The sequence below is a fragment of the Lycorma delicatula genome, chromosome 3 (assembly GCF_047948215.1).
Source record: "Lycorma delicatula isolate Av1 chromosome 3, ASM4794821v1, whole genome shotgun sequence".
Lineage (NCBI taxonomy): Eukaryota > Metazoa > Arthropoda > Insecta > Hemiptera > Fulgoridae > Lycorma > Lycorma delicatula.
In genome coordinates, this window is record NC_134457.1 from 198,302,016 (window position 1) to 198,315,363 (window position 13,348).

Consider the following 13,348-nt stretch of genomic DNA (forward strand, 5'->3'; position numbering starts at 1 on the left):
AAACATCAAAATAAGTAGAAAGGAAATGCCTAAATGCAAACTAGAGTATAAAAGAATACAGATTTTGATAAAGGGCTTTACATAATGAACAGATAAAATTCACCAGCTCCAATTAAAAATAAATTTCAATCACAAATAGAATATCACAATTAAATTAAAAATATAACACCAGTTTGAACTAATTTAATACAATCCAAACAAACAATAAACAGGGATACTATAATAATCAATAATTTACACAATTTTTTTTCTTCAGGAAAATGAAAAACTCTAATATTAGCTGTATTAAACATTCTTAGTGCCATGATTGATTGAACTGTGCTGCAAATAATTTTAAGTAGTACCTTTAAATTCCAACAGATAGTGTTTGTATTAACTTTTTGTTTTTAATTTCAAAATTATGTACAGGAATGTTTTTGAATAAAAGCATGTTAAAATAATAAATTCTGAAAGAATGTGATAAAGTGTTATAATCATTCCATTATGTAGTTTTCTTTCCCATTTTCAGGCACTAATACTAAATTAAATCAGAATAATTTTAACCTGTAGTAACAAGTACAAGGTACTTTTATACTGTTTTAAAGTACATACTTAGAAAAAAGGGACTACAACACATGATGTACTGTAAGAATATGGAACAGGTCTGCATTAGAGATGGCCTTGTTTTAGCCAATGGCAAGATAATCAATGCAATTTCTTGAAGGACATAGCGTGATCTAGTCAAGTAAAATAAGTATGTGACAAAAAACACTTCTTATCTTTACTGAGTGCTAAAATTAATATTGTACAGGAAAAAACATGATAATTTTTATGCATAATTTTCCAAAATGTCTACAAGTTTTCTTTAAATAAACTAAAAATCAACAAATGCAGGAAAAAATAAGGCTTAAAACATCAAAAAGACTTAAGTTTTTCCATCATAATAATATGGGATTTGCAAGACATAAATAACTATTCAAAAAGAATCTTTTTTCATGATACAAAGAATAGTTGTAATATAATATGAAATTCAATGCTACAAGTGCAGCAGGATGATTTTTCTGTTATACTGACTAGAATGCAAAACCAATGTAACAAAAAGTTGAATTTGCATTTTGTTTACTGTTTTTTGTAATAGTCTTGGCACTAAAATTGTTAACGCTAAATAAATCAAACAAAGAAAAGTGCAGATAAAATAAAACTGTGAACAAATATAAATCAATTTCAAGGAAATGGAAGCCTCTTTTATTACAAGTTTTAATTAGAATCAAAACATAATTATTTCATATAGTTAAATAATAGGACAAGAGCAATTTAATTTCATATATACTTAAAACCCTAACAAATATAAAAATGTTATAACAAAAAAAAATGCTATAACATGTTTTATATTACTGAACACATTTAAAACGATTCATGTTAATCACATCATATTATTATTAGGTAAAATAATGATATTAAAAATTACAAATTAAATTCTCTAATGAAAATACGTTCACTTCATAGAAAGGGTAAACAGATTAATATTTACTGTTAATAAATTATTAAGATTAATATTTTAAAGAATAAGTTAATTTTACATTATGTTAATTATTATCTGAAAATCTTTTGTGACAATTATGACATATTATTGTCAATTTATTATTAATTATAGTGTAAATTATCAATTACTTAAAAAATAATAAAAAATAAATAAAAATGAATTATAAAAGTTAAGCTAATGCAGTACACAACAGTGTTACTAATAATAAATATTTATAATAAACTGAAGGCTTTTGTAAGTGTTTTATAACCTTCACAAGATAAACCTCCATGAAACAAACTGTACTGCAATATCATAAATATTTTCTTTAATTATGATTGCAGTACAAATTAAATTAATTAATTGCATGACTAGACTACCTTCTTTGATGATTGTGAGCAACAAATAAATCCAACAAGCGACTCATGGTGATAATTTATGATAAAGCCGCTTGATTTCAGTGCATTTTTAGCTTTAACTCATTACTTCAACCGCTGAGTAACATTGGCTAGAGCTACAGCAAATGCCTGAACTGCTGAAAATGGATATTGAAAATCTAATGTATAAGCGTTGCCATCAATCCTGCCAAACTGCATCACCTGTTAGTGTAAAAAAATTAACAAAGTAAAAAAAAAAAACTACGGTTATTTACTATTTGGTAACATTAAATTAGTCTATTGTCACAATTTCTATTCAGTAAAACCCTGATAATAATCCTAGCAACTTAAGATTGTAACTTTTGAAAATAATTGAAAGTAGTGAATTTCTATTTTGGAATTAAAAGTGGGGAAATTAATATTAAGGAGCATTAGAATTAAGGAGTATTAAGAATACATTGAAAAATGTATTCTTCAACAAAATTATGATTTATACATTTTTTTCTTAAGAATATAGAATGAACTTCAGCTCACTGTATGGAACTGCAGGGGTAGTTTTAATGTGATTCTCAACATACACTTTGTATAAGACAACTTTCTATTATACTAATGTAATAATTATGTATTAATATAAATGTTTTTCAATATTTACAAAGAAATGTGTGTTAATTCATAAAATTTAATACTTTTAAAATGATAAAAAATTAAAATGATGAAACTAGTTCTTCCAAAACATATTTTGGGGCTAATCACCAGCAGCAGCTTCTGTGGAGTTTACAGTAGCACTATTATTAAAGAAACTCATCATATGAAATTTTGGAGATACCTTAAGAATCAAACAATATTTCCAATCTACATAATTAATGATCTGTTAATTGTAAACTGTTTTATGTTACATAAAGTACGATGACATTAAGTCAGCCAAAGCAGTATAATCTTTGGTTATATGCTTCTTATTGCGTAATGTATATTTGGTTTTAAGTGTTACAAAAATATTTCAGCCAGGAGACTAGAAATAAATAATATAAGCTTAAGAAAATACAAAAAACTTCTATGGCGAAGATGTCATGAGTTCTATACCTTCCACTATTAGATAATCTAACATAAAAAACAAAAAAATTATATACACAATTATTAATTATTCTACCTGTTTCTACTAACAACACTTTACTCATGATATTGTTTAATTTTTATCAAAATAAAATTTTTTAAACAGTTTACTTCATAATATAGAAGTAAATTTTACTGTATGAAATAACAAAATTGATTTCCATATTCATAAAATATTCTTTTATGAAATTGAAGCTGTGTACAAAAAGTGTCATCTTCTAATAGAAAGAGGGTATAATAATTTGCTGCTTTGCACTGTCTATTTCAGTCTTTCTTATGCATGTAAAGCACCTGAAGTTTTAGGGGCACTAATAGGGCTGCTTTCTCAGATATATATATATAAATGATGATGAAATAATGCCAGATTCTAGTTGGAGATTGAAACCAGGATAATTTGAGTGAGAATTCTCTATGCTGATCACTGTACCAGCTCAGTAATAATTTTCATGTTCATTATACTGTTAGTTCCTGTGGTGAACAGGATAAAGTGTCACTTTTAGAGCTAAGTATCACCTGTTTTTGAGTAGGATTGGCAAGCTGAGACATAACAATATATTTGTTTCAGTGAAAAAGACAACACAAAACTACATCTACTCATTTTCCTTAGTAAGCTTGGTGAAGGATCTTTATTCTTCAGAATGGTTGGTTATTCTGTTTTTAGGGGTGATTTTTTATGATTCATATCAGATCATTTTCAACCAATTTAGTTGTGGTACTCTAAATATAAACATTCATTAATAAGAATAACTCAAGTATATGGTACTTTTTTCAACAAATATCAGATTATAAATATTTAAAATAATGTTTAAAGTACTCATACATTTCAATGTGACATGAAACTTAATAAATTATAATTTGTCATTTTATATTTATTGATAAACATCATGATTACTGAACATGATCACAAACAGCCCAATATAGGGAGGGGTACAGGTCCTTTTACCAATGCTTATTACTTGAAGAATTAACTGACCTGTTTTCCACGAAATTCAACCTGGAAGTTCTTAGCAGATTCTTGAGTTACACGACCTCCAAAATCTAACTGATATACTTGGCTGGTTTCATTCCACATTGGTGCTTTGTTGTGCATTACAAATTCTCTACGTTTTGATGTTATCTCTAACTGCAACATCATTAAAAAAGTATTTCTAGTCAATTCAAGAGCAGCACTGTAAACCAAATAATTATCATACATGCAATATAAATGCTTATTATAATATATGAATAAAAAAAGATATAGTGTAACAAACTGTGCTAAAACCCCCCTCAATAATAAATGTAGGATTTATCAAGACTTCTCTCGCATTAAGTGGAATAAAAACATAAACACAATCTTGTCCAACAACACATTTGGGCAATGGTATTACAAATGTTGTATAAAACCAAAAAGATGTATAAAGATAAAATCACAAAATATAATAATAATTCAATTGCTGACAAGCCTATATAAATTAATTGAATAATATTTTAACAGAAATGTTGCATGGCTCTGATTTCAATACTAAGCATGGTTTTGAATGATCATGGTGAGAGAGAACTACCTTTCAAGGTTTCTTGTCATGGCATGTGAAAAAATTCAACAATAAGTGGAGAAAGCACAAAATTATTATTTTTACCATATTACAGTAGCATATCAATGTCAATTACATTGACATGAACATATCATTAACAAACAGCAAGGTAAGGGATATAGCTGCTGCTGCTACAAGACCCACCTACTCAGTCCATAAGCAATTAAAGTATGACTTCACAAAATATGCCATTCACTCATGAATGAACTTCTATAAATTCAAAGCAATGATATTCAAACAATCCAGATTGAAAAACAGAGGTTTTTATTTTGCTACATGTTGATGTGTAATACAGCATTAATCTCTGAAAACAAAATAAAATAAAATGTGATTTTGTGGATGTCCCAATAAAAAATTTTATACTAACAAACATTCAACCAATTTATATACATATGTATATTATACATCAATAACAGAAAAGTATTCATTGCCAAAGTTCATAATACAAGGAAAGATTAGAGGAAGAAACATAGTTCTGAGAAGCATGTCCTGGTTGCGTAATCTGAGAGATTGGAATTAGCTGTAGTTCAAATGTGTTATTTAAAGCTGGTACTGATGAAATGAAGCTTCAAAGAACTGATGGAGCTAAAAAAGTAGTGCTATTAGTGACTGATATTATATCATATCTATGACATTCAGTTCTAAGCATTCCCAGATAATACATTTTATAACAATGACAAATGGCAAAAAAATATTTTCTCCTGATACACACCTTATTTCTTAGCTGAGCTTTTTGAAAACTTTCAAGATCTTGATATTCATTGTCGGCTCGTCTTCTCAGCCTTCGAGATAAAAGAGGAGAATTAAGTAATCGTTTTCTAAAATCAAAGGCAAAATCTCAATAAGCACTAAAGTTAACTTTATATAATACAGAGTAATGGATAAAAAATAACTTTTAAAAGAAATTTCCATTTATATTTTTTTGTTGAACAGAATTTTTTACAGCAAAATAAATAAATATGATACAATACAATCCAGTTTTTTTTTTACAACTAAATATTTTGTTAAAAATCTTTTTGATATATAAATATATATATATATATATATATGAACTGCAGAATGGAGCAATAAAAAATAACTTACCATTGGATATCTTTGGTTTTTAGAACCATCTTCAGTTGCAATTTTTCATAACTATATTATTAATGTTCTAATATTTAATGTAAAAAAAAAACTTCAGTTTAGCTGCAATTTAAAAACCTCACCTCAATATTGAATAAAAAATTCCCATATAAAATTGATGGTTTGCTGAAGAAATGTATTTTCTGTAATATCAAGACTAAGATGTACAACAAAAAATTTAAAAAAGTACTCCTGGTATAAATTAGTTATATATCCAAAGTTAGAAATATTGAGAAATTTAGATATTGCAATCTGGGGATTTTATTTTTAAAATCTGCCAAACTATGAGGTTATAAAAGTAATGGTAAGATTGCATTCTGTCATTTATGAAGCTAAAAAACACTAGACATGTACAATTCACACTTTATAACATTTTTCCTGCTATAATGTTATTTTTACAATTCCAAAAAAAACTACAAACAAACTTGTAAATTATATAAAACTATTCAATTTAACACAATAAGTGAATCACACATCTACAAAAGTTTATACTTGCCGAATAGGGGATGCCGAAAGGTTTCTTTTCTTTTTAGTTGGAGCTGGGCTGGAGGGAGAACTTCTTGGATTATTATTAATCGGTGGTCTTGCGATTTCAGCAAGACCCAGTCTCATATCAGATGAGTCCAGACTTCTACTTTTTCCGCACTGTGATAGTCTAGGAGGTTTTGCTTGTCGCACAAGAACCAATCTTGCATTTGAAACACCCGACTCGACAAGGTCCAAGTAACCGACACTACAACTTCGCACTACACCTCTTCTAGATTTATCTGAGTTTATTTCATCTCCTCCTTCACCGCATTCACAATCCCGAAATGAACTACGAGTCATAAAGCACTCTGCTTGACTGCGGGGACTCTTGTTGCGATGACAACGAGCTCTGGAAAGAGGAGCTACTGGTGGAACAATACCTCCAGCACCTCGTGGTTCCAAACCTGGGCCTGTAATAATTTATTAAAACTTACACTTATAGAAATATTAGTACAATAGGTTTTAAAAACAAATATCAAATTGATGCAGTGAAGTAAATAAAATATTTACTTTACTGCAAAACAAAAATTAGTGAAAGTAATAAAATTATTTTTTAAATGTAACCATACATGTAACTGTAAAAAGTGTAGTGGAAACCAAAATATCCTGTTTACATCATTTATGGATTAAACAAATATATAAGAGCATTGTAAAGGGATCCTGGTAAATGACAACAAATTTAAGGCACAAATAGCCACTGAGCTTTTAGACAATAAAGAAAGAACAGAAACTTCAATATGAGTTTCCAGGACAACTTTCTAGGTTAGGATATATGTTGTTAATTAGAACCCAACAACAGAGCAACGGCCAGGAGGTAGTAAAATATAGCTGGTTCATTCTTGACTTAACTTTTCATATGGAAAGTGAGCCCTATCTCTTTGAAACACCAGACAACCAAATTATTTACTTTTTCAAAGGATTTGGATGGGCTCCTAGAAACAGATAAAGACTTGTGAAACCTTAAGTTTCAAAGATAATGAAAATTTCTTAGTCCAAATCAGAGGTTAAAGGCAAGGTATGAAATAACAGTTTTTCTATTGCCTAAGTTAATATTTTTTTACATGAACATAGTTCTTTATTAAACATAATGATGCAAGTGTTTTTGTAAAAAAAAATAACGACTAGTCCATGAGAATTAGTTAACAACCTTCAACTTCTCACAGGGTGAGGATTTACAGGTTGCAACAACCTAAGAGTTCTTGTAAGCTGCTGTCAGTAATTGTAGGAGCTATGTCAAATTAAATACATTATATTGCTAAATTACAGGAATTTTGAACCAATTTTATCACTATTATATGGTTCTTTTTAGTTTTTATTTCACTATTGTTTATTATTCCTTAAAGAAAAATCTTTCATTAGAACATGTACAATTTAACTATCCTCACATCTAACGATAAGACACTCTACATCTTTCATTTTTATAGCTTAGTTCACCATTCTTTGAGCACTTCCTGATGCAGCTTATTATGTAATTATCCTATGTCAAAATCGACAGTCAATTCACAGTCTGAGGTTTGGAAAACACATGTGGACGCAGACAGATGCTTTACAAGATCTGATGGGAATAGTATCATGTAAGTAAAAATAAACTTTGGTGTTAACTTAATTTTTCCATTGCCTTTTTGCAAGCATATATAGTTTACAGCTGTCATATTAAACCATATAAATGGTTTATTCACAAACATCTACACTTAAAGCACCTTGACTGGCATTCAATGATTAAAAAATAACTGGTATAGGCACACGCTGCCAAATTTTAGACATCAATAACTATTTGAAAATTTAAGTCTGTGAGGATGGAATGCAGCTCAACTTTTAGATCAGTTTTGGTAATCCACTGCACCATTCTAAAACCTTACTATTACAAAGGAAGAGTATTTCTTAATACATGTGTAATATTACTGAAATGGAGCATTATAAATATATTTCACTATTTTTAGTCGCATTATATTTTTATATTATTGCATCAGATGAAACTAGGCAGGGCCTTTTAAGACACCCCTGAATCTTTTCTAAATTGGATCTGAGCATACAGATATTTTTTTTTATTGTCCAGTCTTGAAACTGTACAATAATTTGAAAATACTGCTTTTTTAATTCACCCTGCTTCATTTTTATCACAGATGACAAACAATGTGGTCCCATGCTGAACTACACTTTCTGTTGCATGGGTGATCAATTTATGTATTTAGGTTACTTCAGGCACAACCAAGTACTGTATATTACACGAACACCAGTGTTCATATGACCATAATGTAAGGTGTTTTTGCAGATGAGAAGTGCATATTGTTTCTATATATATTTTTTCATGGCTTGAATAGATGTGAGTATGCAACCGGCACATAAAAAAAAGACTGCAACCAGCAAAGAGGGTTTTGATATTTTTAACAATACCAAAGAAATGAATACATTCAAAAGTAACTCCACCAAACACTGTATGAGGTCTAAAGACAAAACAAAAATAATTATAAAATTAAAAATGCAAAATACAGAGATGAATCCAGAATAAAATCTGTTTTGTTCAACAATCTTGTAGAAAAACATATTTTCAATAGAAAATACTGCTCTTTTTAAGAACTAACTTTCATTATGTCTCAAAAATAATAACAATAAATAAGATATAAAAACTTCATACATAAATTTAAAACATTAATTTAAGAAATATGCTTCAGCTTTAATCACTACTTCAATATTGAATCACTTATCTCAATAATTCAGTTTTACATTAAAAAAAAAATCATACCATCATCATCGTCATCGAAGTGTCCATTAGAATTATTATTATTATTATTAATGTTAAAGCTAGTAGCACAAGAGTCTGCAGGACCATCACCAGCCATAAGCAGAGTCATTTGGCGAGGCTGAAGATGTAACAATGATGTTTTATAGGTCACCTGACCAAGATTTGTAGCTAAACCTTGAGAAACACCTTGAATTCTAAACTTTGTACCCCAAATATTTGAAGTAACTTCTGCTAACTTCAAATCCTAGAAATATAAATAGTAGTTAAAAAATGTAATCCAGAAATATTACAATAAATTTAGATAAAACACGCATGCGCACACACACACACACACACACACACATACATTCTATTTACATATTTAACTTAAAATATTTTTAATATCCAGATGATGTACAAAAATAGTTTGAAAGCACTCCTGGAATAATGGATTTGATGGTTATTTAAATGATTTTATAATTTTACACATCAGTAGTTGATTATATTTAATAAATATGATTATAAAATAATGAATATAATAATATATGTAGATATAACCAACACTTTACATAATATATTGTTATAAAGTATTTTCACAGCTCTTGTCTTCATCTTCGGTTCTATTTAATATATATTAGTTACAAAATAATTAAACGTGTACATTGTCATAAAATTTGTTTAAAAAAGCCATGTAGAATTTGTCAAGGATTAAAGTACATTCTGTAGATCTGGTACACAAAGAATTATTATTTTGTAAATAAAATTTGACTAGGATTACATATTTAATTAGCATATCCCGTCCCCACTTATGCTTGCACTGTATGCTTTTAGAATTATAAAATTTGGAAATAATTTTTTAAAAATTATGTTGCTCTCACTATGAGTTATTGCTATTCACAATTTACAAGATAGATTAAGGATGTGTTCTCAAAATCAAAATTTTAATGACATCAGGTTACTGAAGTTGTTTAAAACATACTTTGCCCCAAGCACAACTAACTTCAGGAGTTTCATCATTCCATTTTTTGGCATTCCAGTGGTTATATATTATAATCTCATTTATAAACAATGAAATTTAATTTATTAAATCACATAACTGTCTGAAGAGTCGATATTGATACTGATATAGACAATGATTGCAATGACAATCGATATAGACAACATTAAATTTAGTAAAAGACATTCTAGGTTATTTATTTGTACGTTTTTTAAAAAGTGATTTATAAACAGTGAGACTAGAGCATTTTAAACAGTAGTAAACATTTTGGGGATCATAGGAAAGCTACAATTAAAATTTTTAAATAAAAAAACATTTTTTTCTATCTAGGAGATAATACACAACAAACTGTAAAAAATGTTAATTACATTATATTGAGCAATGAATTTGTTTAAATTTAAAGTGTAAATACTAAACTTTAGAAGTTTAGTTGAATTAACTCTATTTTAATTTTTTTTTATTTTCTTTACGTGTATATTCTAATATATGTTTTCCAAATTTATTCAGATCCTATCTCTCTGGAAAGGTGCACAGTTATCTGATAAGAAGGAGCATCTCTGAATGATGGTTTTTCTTTTCTGCATTCCATTAATGGAGATATAATAAACAGTTCCCATCACAGCACACTGTGACACTATTGTTTGAATGACACCTGGCATATTGAACTTTAATATTCTGGTGAAGTTGTTACGGCTATTACCATTATGCATACATAACAGCATTGTTTTCTTTAATACAAAGCATTTATTTTTAATGTTTTTTTCTAATGTCAAGTACAAAAAAATTTGTAAAAAAATAAATTGTCTACAAATTCATTGGTTTTGAGTAGTAGAAATGTTAAATTAAACAATTTTATAATATAGTCAATTCCTGATTATCTGTGAGTGGTTTAACCACAATACCTCTCGGAAAAAAATAAAGTTTTAAAATTTTTAAGTTTTTTCATCATTCTGTGATAGTTTTACTCCTTCATTCATTTGTTACTTAATTGTACTTATTTTGAATAAGATAATGGTGTACTATATATAGTACATTGTGGATATGATAGATAGGTAGACAATAGTTCATTGTGTAATATTATTATGCTATGCAAACTGTGAAGTTCTATTAAAAGAAACTGTTTTCAGTCACTAAAACAGCAATCAACTGCGACTTATATAAAAAAAATCTGAAAGAGTACAATGTACACAATTTATTACGTTTTATTTTTATTTTTTTAGATTTTTTTCTCGCTAGCTACTGCAGTTTTAATAAGCGTTTGTTAATTCATTATACAGTACATACACTACTGTATGTACAATGTATTTACATACAGTATTAGTGATAGCGAAAATTTGTTATATGTTAATGTGCATTTTGAATAAACTACTGGATATTACTTTTACCAGTTACATAATAGTGCATGTAAATACTGTACTGCAGTATATTATTAAATCATTTCATCCGCGAATTTGCTGTGATTCTGGATTATCTACTAACTTCCACCTGGCTATTATCACAGATAATCAGTTATAATAATAAGTTAATAGATAACTGATAATCAGTAGTTATAGTTAACTTATAACTTATTAGTTATAAGTTAATTAACCCACCGGGTTGGTCTAGTGGTTAACGCGTCTTCCCAAATCAGCTGATTTGGAAGTCGAGAGTTGCAGCGTTCAAGTCCTAGTAAAGCCAGATATTTTTACATGGATTTGAATACTAGATCGTGGATACCGGTGTTCTTTGGTGGTTGGGTTTCAATTAACCACACATCTCAGGAATGGTCGAACTGAGAATGTACAAGACTAACACTTCATTTACACTCATACATATCATCCTCATTCATCCACTGAAGAATTATCTAAACGGTAGTTACCGGAGGTTAAACAGGAAAAAAGAAAGAAAGAAAGTTATAAGTTAACTGATAATCAGTTATCAGTAATAAGTTGACTGTACATACAAAATTTATTGTAAACATACTTCAGGTAATGTATCAACATAAGCATGTTGTGAAGGCTGGTGGTTATTTCTACTACGATGTCTTCGTGTCAGTCTTGGACTTGCACAACCTTCCTCTCCATCAGAATCTTCACGTTCACTACTACAACTTCCATTACTTCTTTCGACTGGACACTGACTCTGTGGAACGATACGTTCTGATACGTAAGCTGTATCTGTAAAATACATAAATTCGTATAGTTCTGGCTAATCCAAAAAACCCAAGTTACAAAAGAACCAATAATATAAAAATATGAAATTGAAACACTGAACCCTTTCAGCAACAGACACTAAAGAATTAGTAAAGCTTGGTCTTACGTAATACACTATGTAACTGTTATTTTAGCTGTCAAAGAGTTCTTTGACAGTACTGACAAGAATCAAATACAAAACAACATTCAATTTTTTTTGTATAAAATCTTTTGTAAAATAAATCTTTAAAAGAAAAAACTCTGTTGAAATAAATAAATGTTAATAAAACATAAAATTATGTTTAATTTCTTTTATTTTTTATTGTAGTAATTTTATAAAATACTATATTTATGAAAAAATACTAAAAACAGATTACACTATAATATAAAATATTACCAAAGTTGTAGGTAAAATTCTTAGGAATAAAATGAATTTACCTAATATATTTAATATAAAAGGAGATTATGAAATGGTAAATGAATTGAACAGCTTGAATGTAAAGAGAGACTTTATAATGGTTGGTTATGACATGGCTAACACATGCGTTCTACCATACTTGTGGACCATACCATGATGACAATGATAAAGAAATTGAAAAGTAACCAGGACGATCCAAAATATTAAAAGTATAATCACTATTATAAGAAATATATGTTAACAAAACTATTCTGAATTTAATAAATATTATTTACAGAAGGATGCCATATCTAAGGGATTTTCTCTATCGGCAGTTGGGTCAGAGTTATATTTGTGGGATTCTGAGAGCGAGTTGGTGCACGGCATCACTCATGCATGTAAAATTTTAGTATGGATGTGGTGTTGATGATCCCATTGTTTATAGCAATGAACATCTGATAAGCAGACTGAATTGTTTTGGTGAGAATTGAAATAAGTAATGACAGAATGTTACATTTGTTGCGATATCAATATCAAAACAAACAGGGATGACCAAATTTAAAGATTAGTATACAGATAGCCTACATCTAATGATACAGAAATCCATAACAAATCAGGGGTGTCAAATCACCCTTGGTCTCATAAAATTATAACACTTTCAAGTACACATTTAATGGTGAGGAGGGGTTGAAAAATGAAATAAACATAATGAAGCATCCAGTGGTTGAAAATGAAAATACTACTTTTGTTTAAAAATGTTTATAAAAAACAACTATCAAAAGAGAATAACACAATAATTGCCTTGCAACCAATACATAATTAATAAGACACAGAAGAGTGAAAACATTTACA

At 28.6% G+C, this 13,348-nt stretch overlaps 1 protein-coding gene across 1 annotated transcript in view; it reads right to left on the minus strand.

Moving 5' to 3' along the window:
- Window positions 1-13,348, minus strand: part of Tusp (WD40 superfamily protein Tusp) — a 97,376-nt gene that overhangs the window by 38,619 nt on the left and 45,409 nt on the right. Inside the window, exons 9-14 of the mRNA XM_075361322.1 lie at window positions 11,891-12,084; window positions 8,953-9,196; window positions 6,178-6,619; window positions 5,272-5,377; window positions 3,962-4,111; window positions 1,882-2,100 (exon numbers count right to left, since the gene is read on the minus strand). Of these exons, the coding sequence (XP_075217437.1) occupies window positions 1,984-2,100; window positions 3,962-4,111; window positions 5,272-5,377; window positions 6,178-6,619; window positions 8,953-9,196; window positions 11,891-12,084 (1,253 nt within the window). The 3' untranslated portion in view covers window positions 1,882-1,983. The remainder of the gene's footprint in view (window positions 1-1,881; window positions 2,101-3,961; window positions 4,112-5,271; window positions 5,378-6,177; window positions 6,620-8,952; window positions 9,197-11,890; window positions 12,085-13,348) is intronic.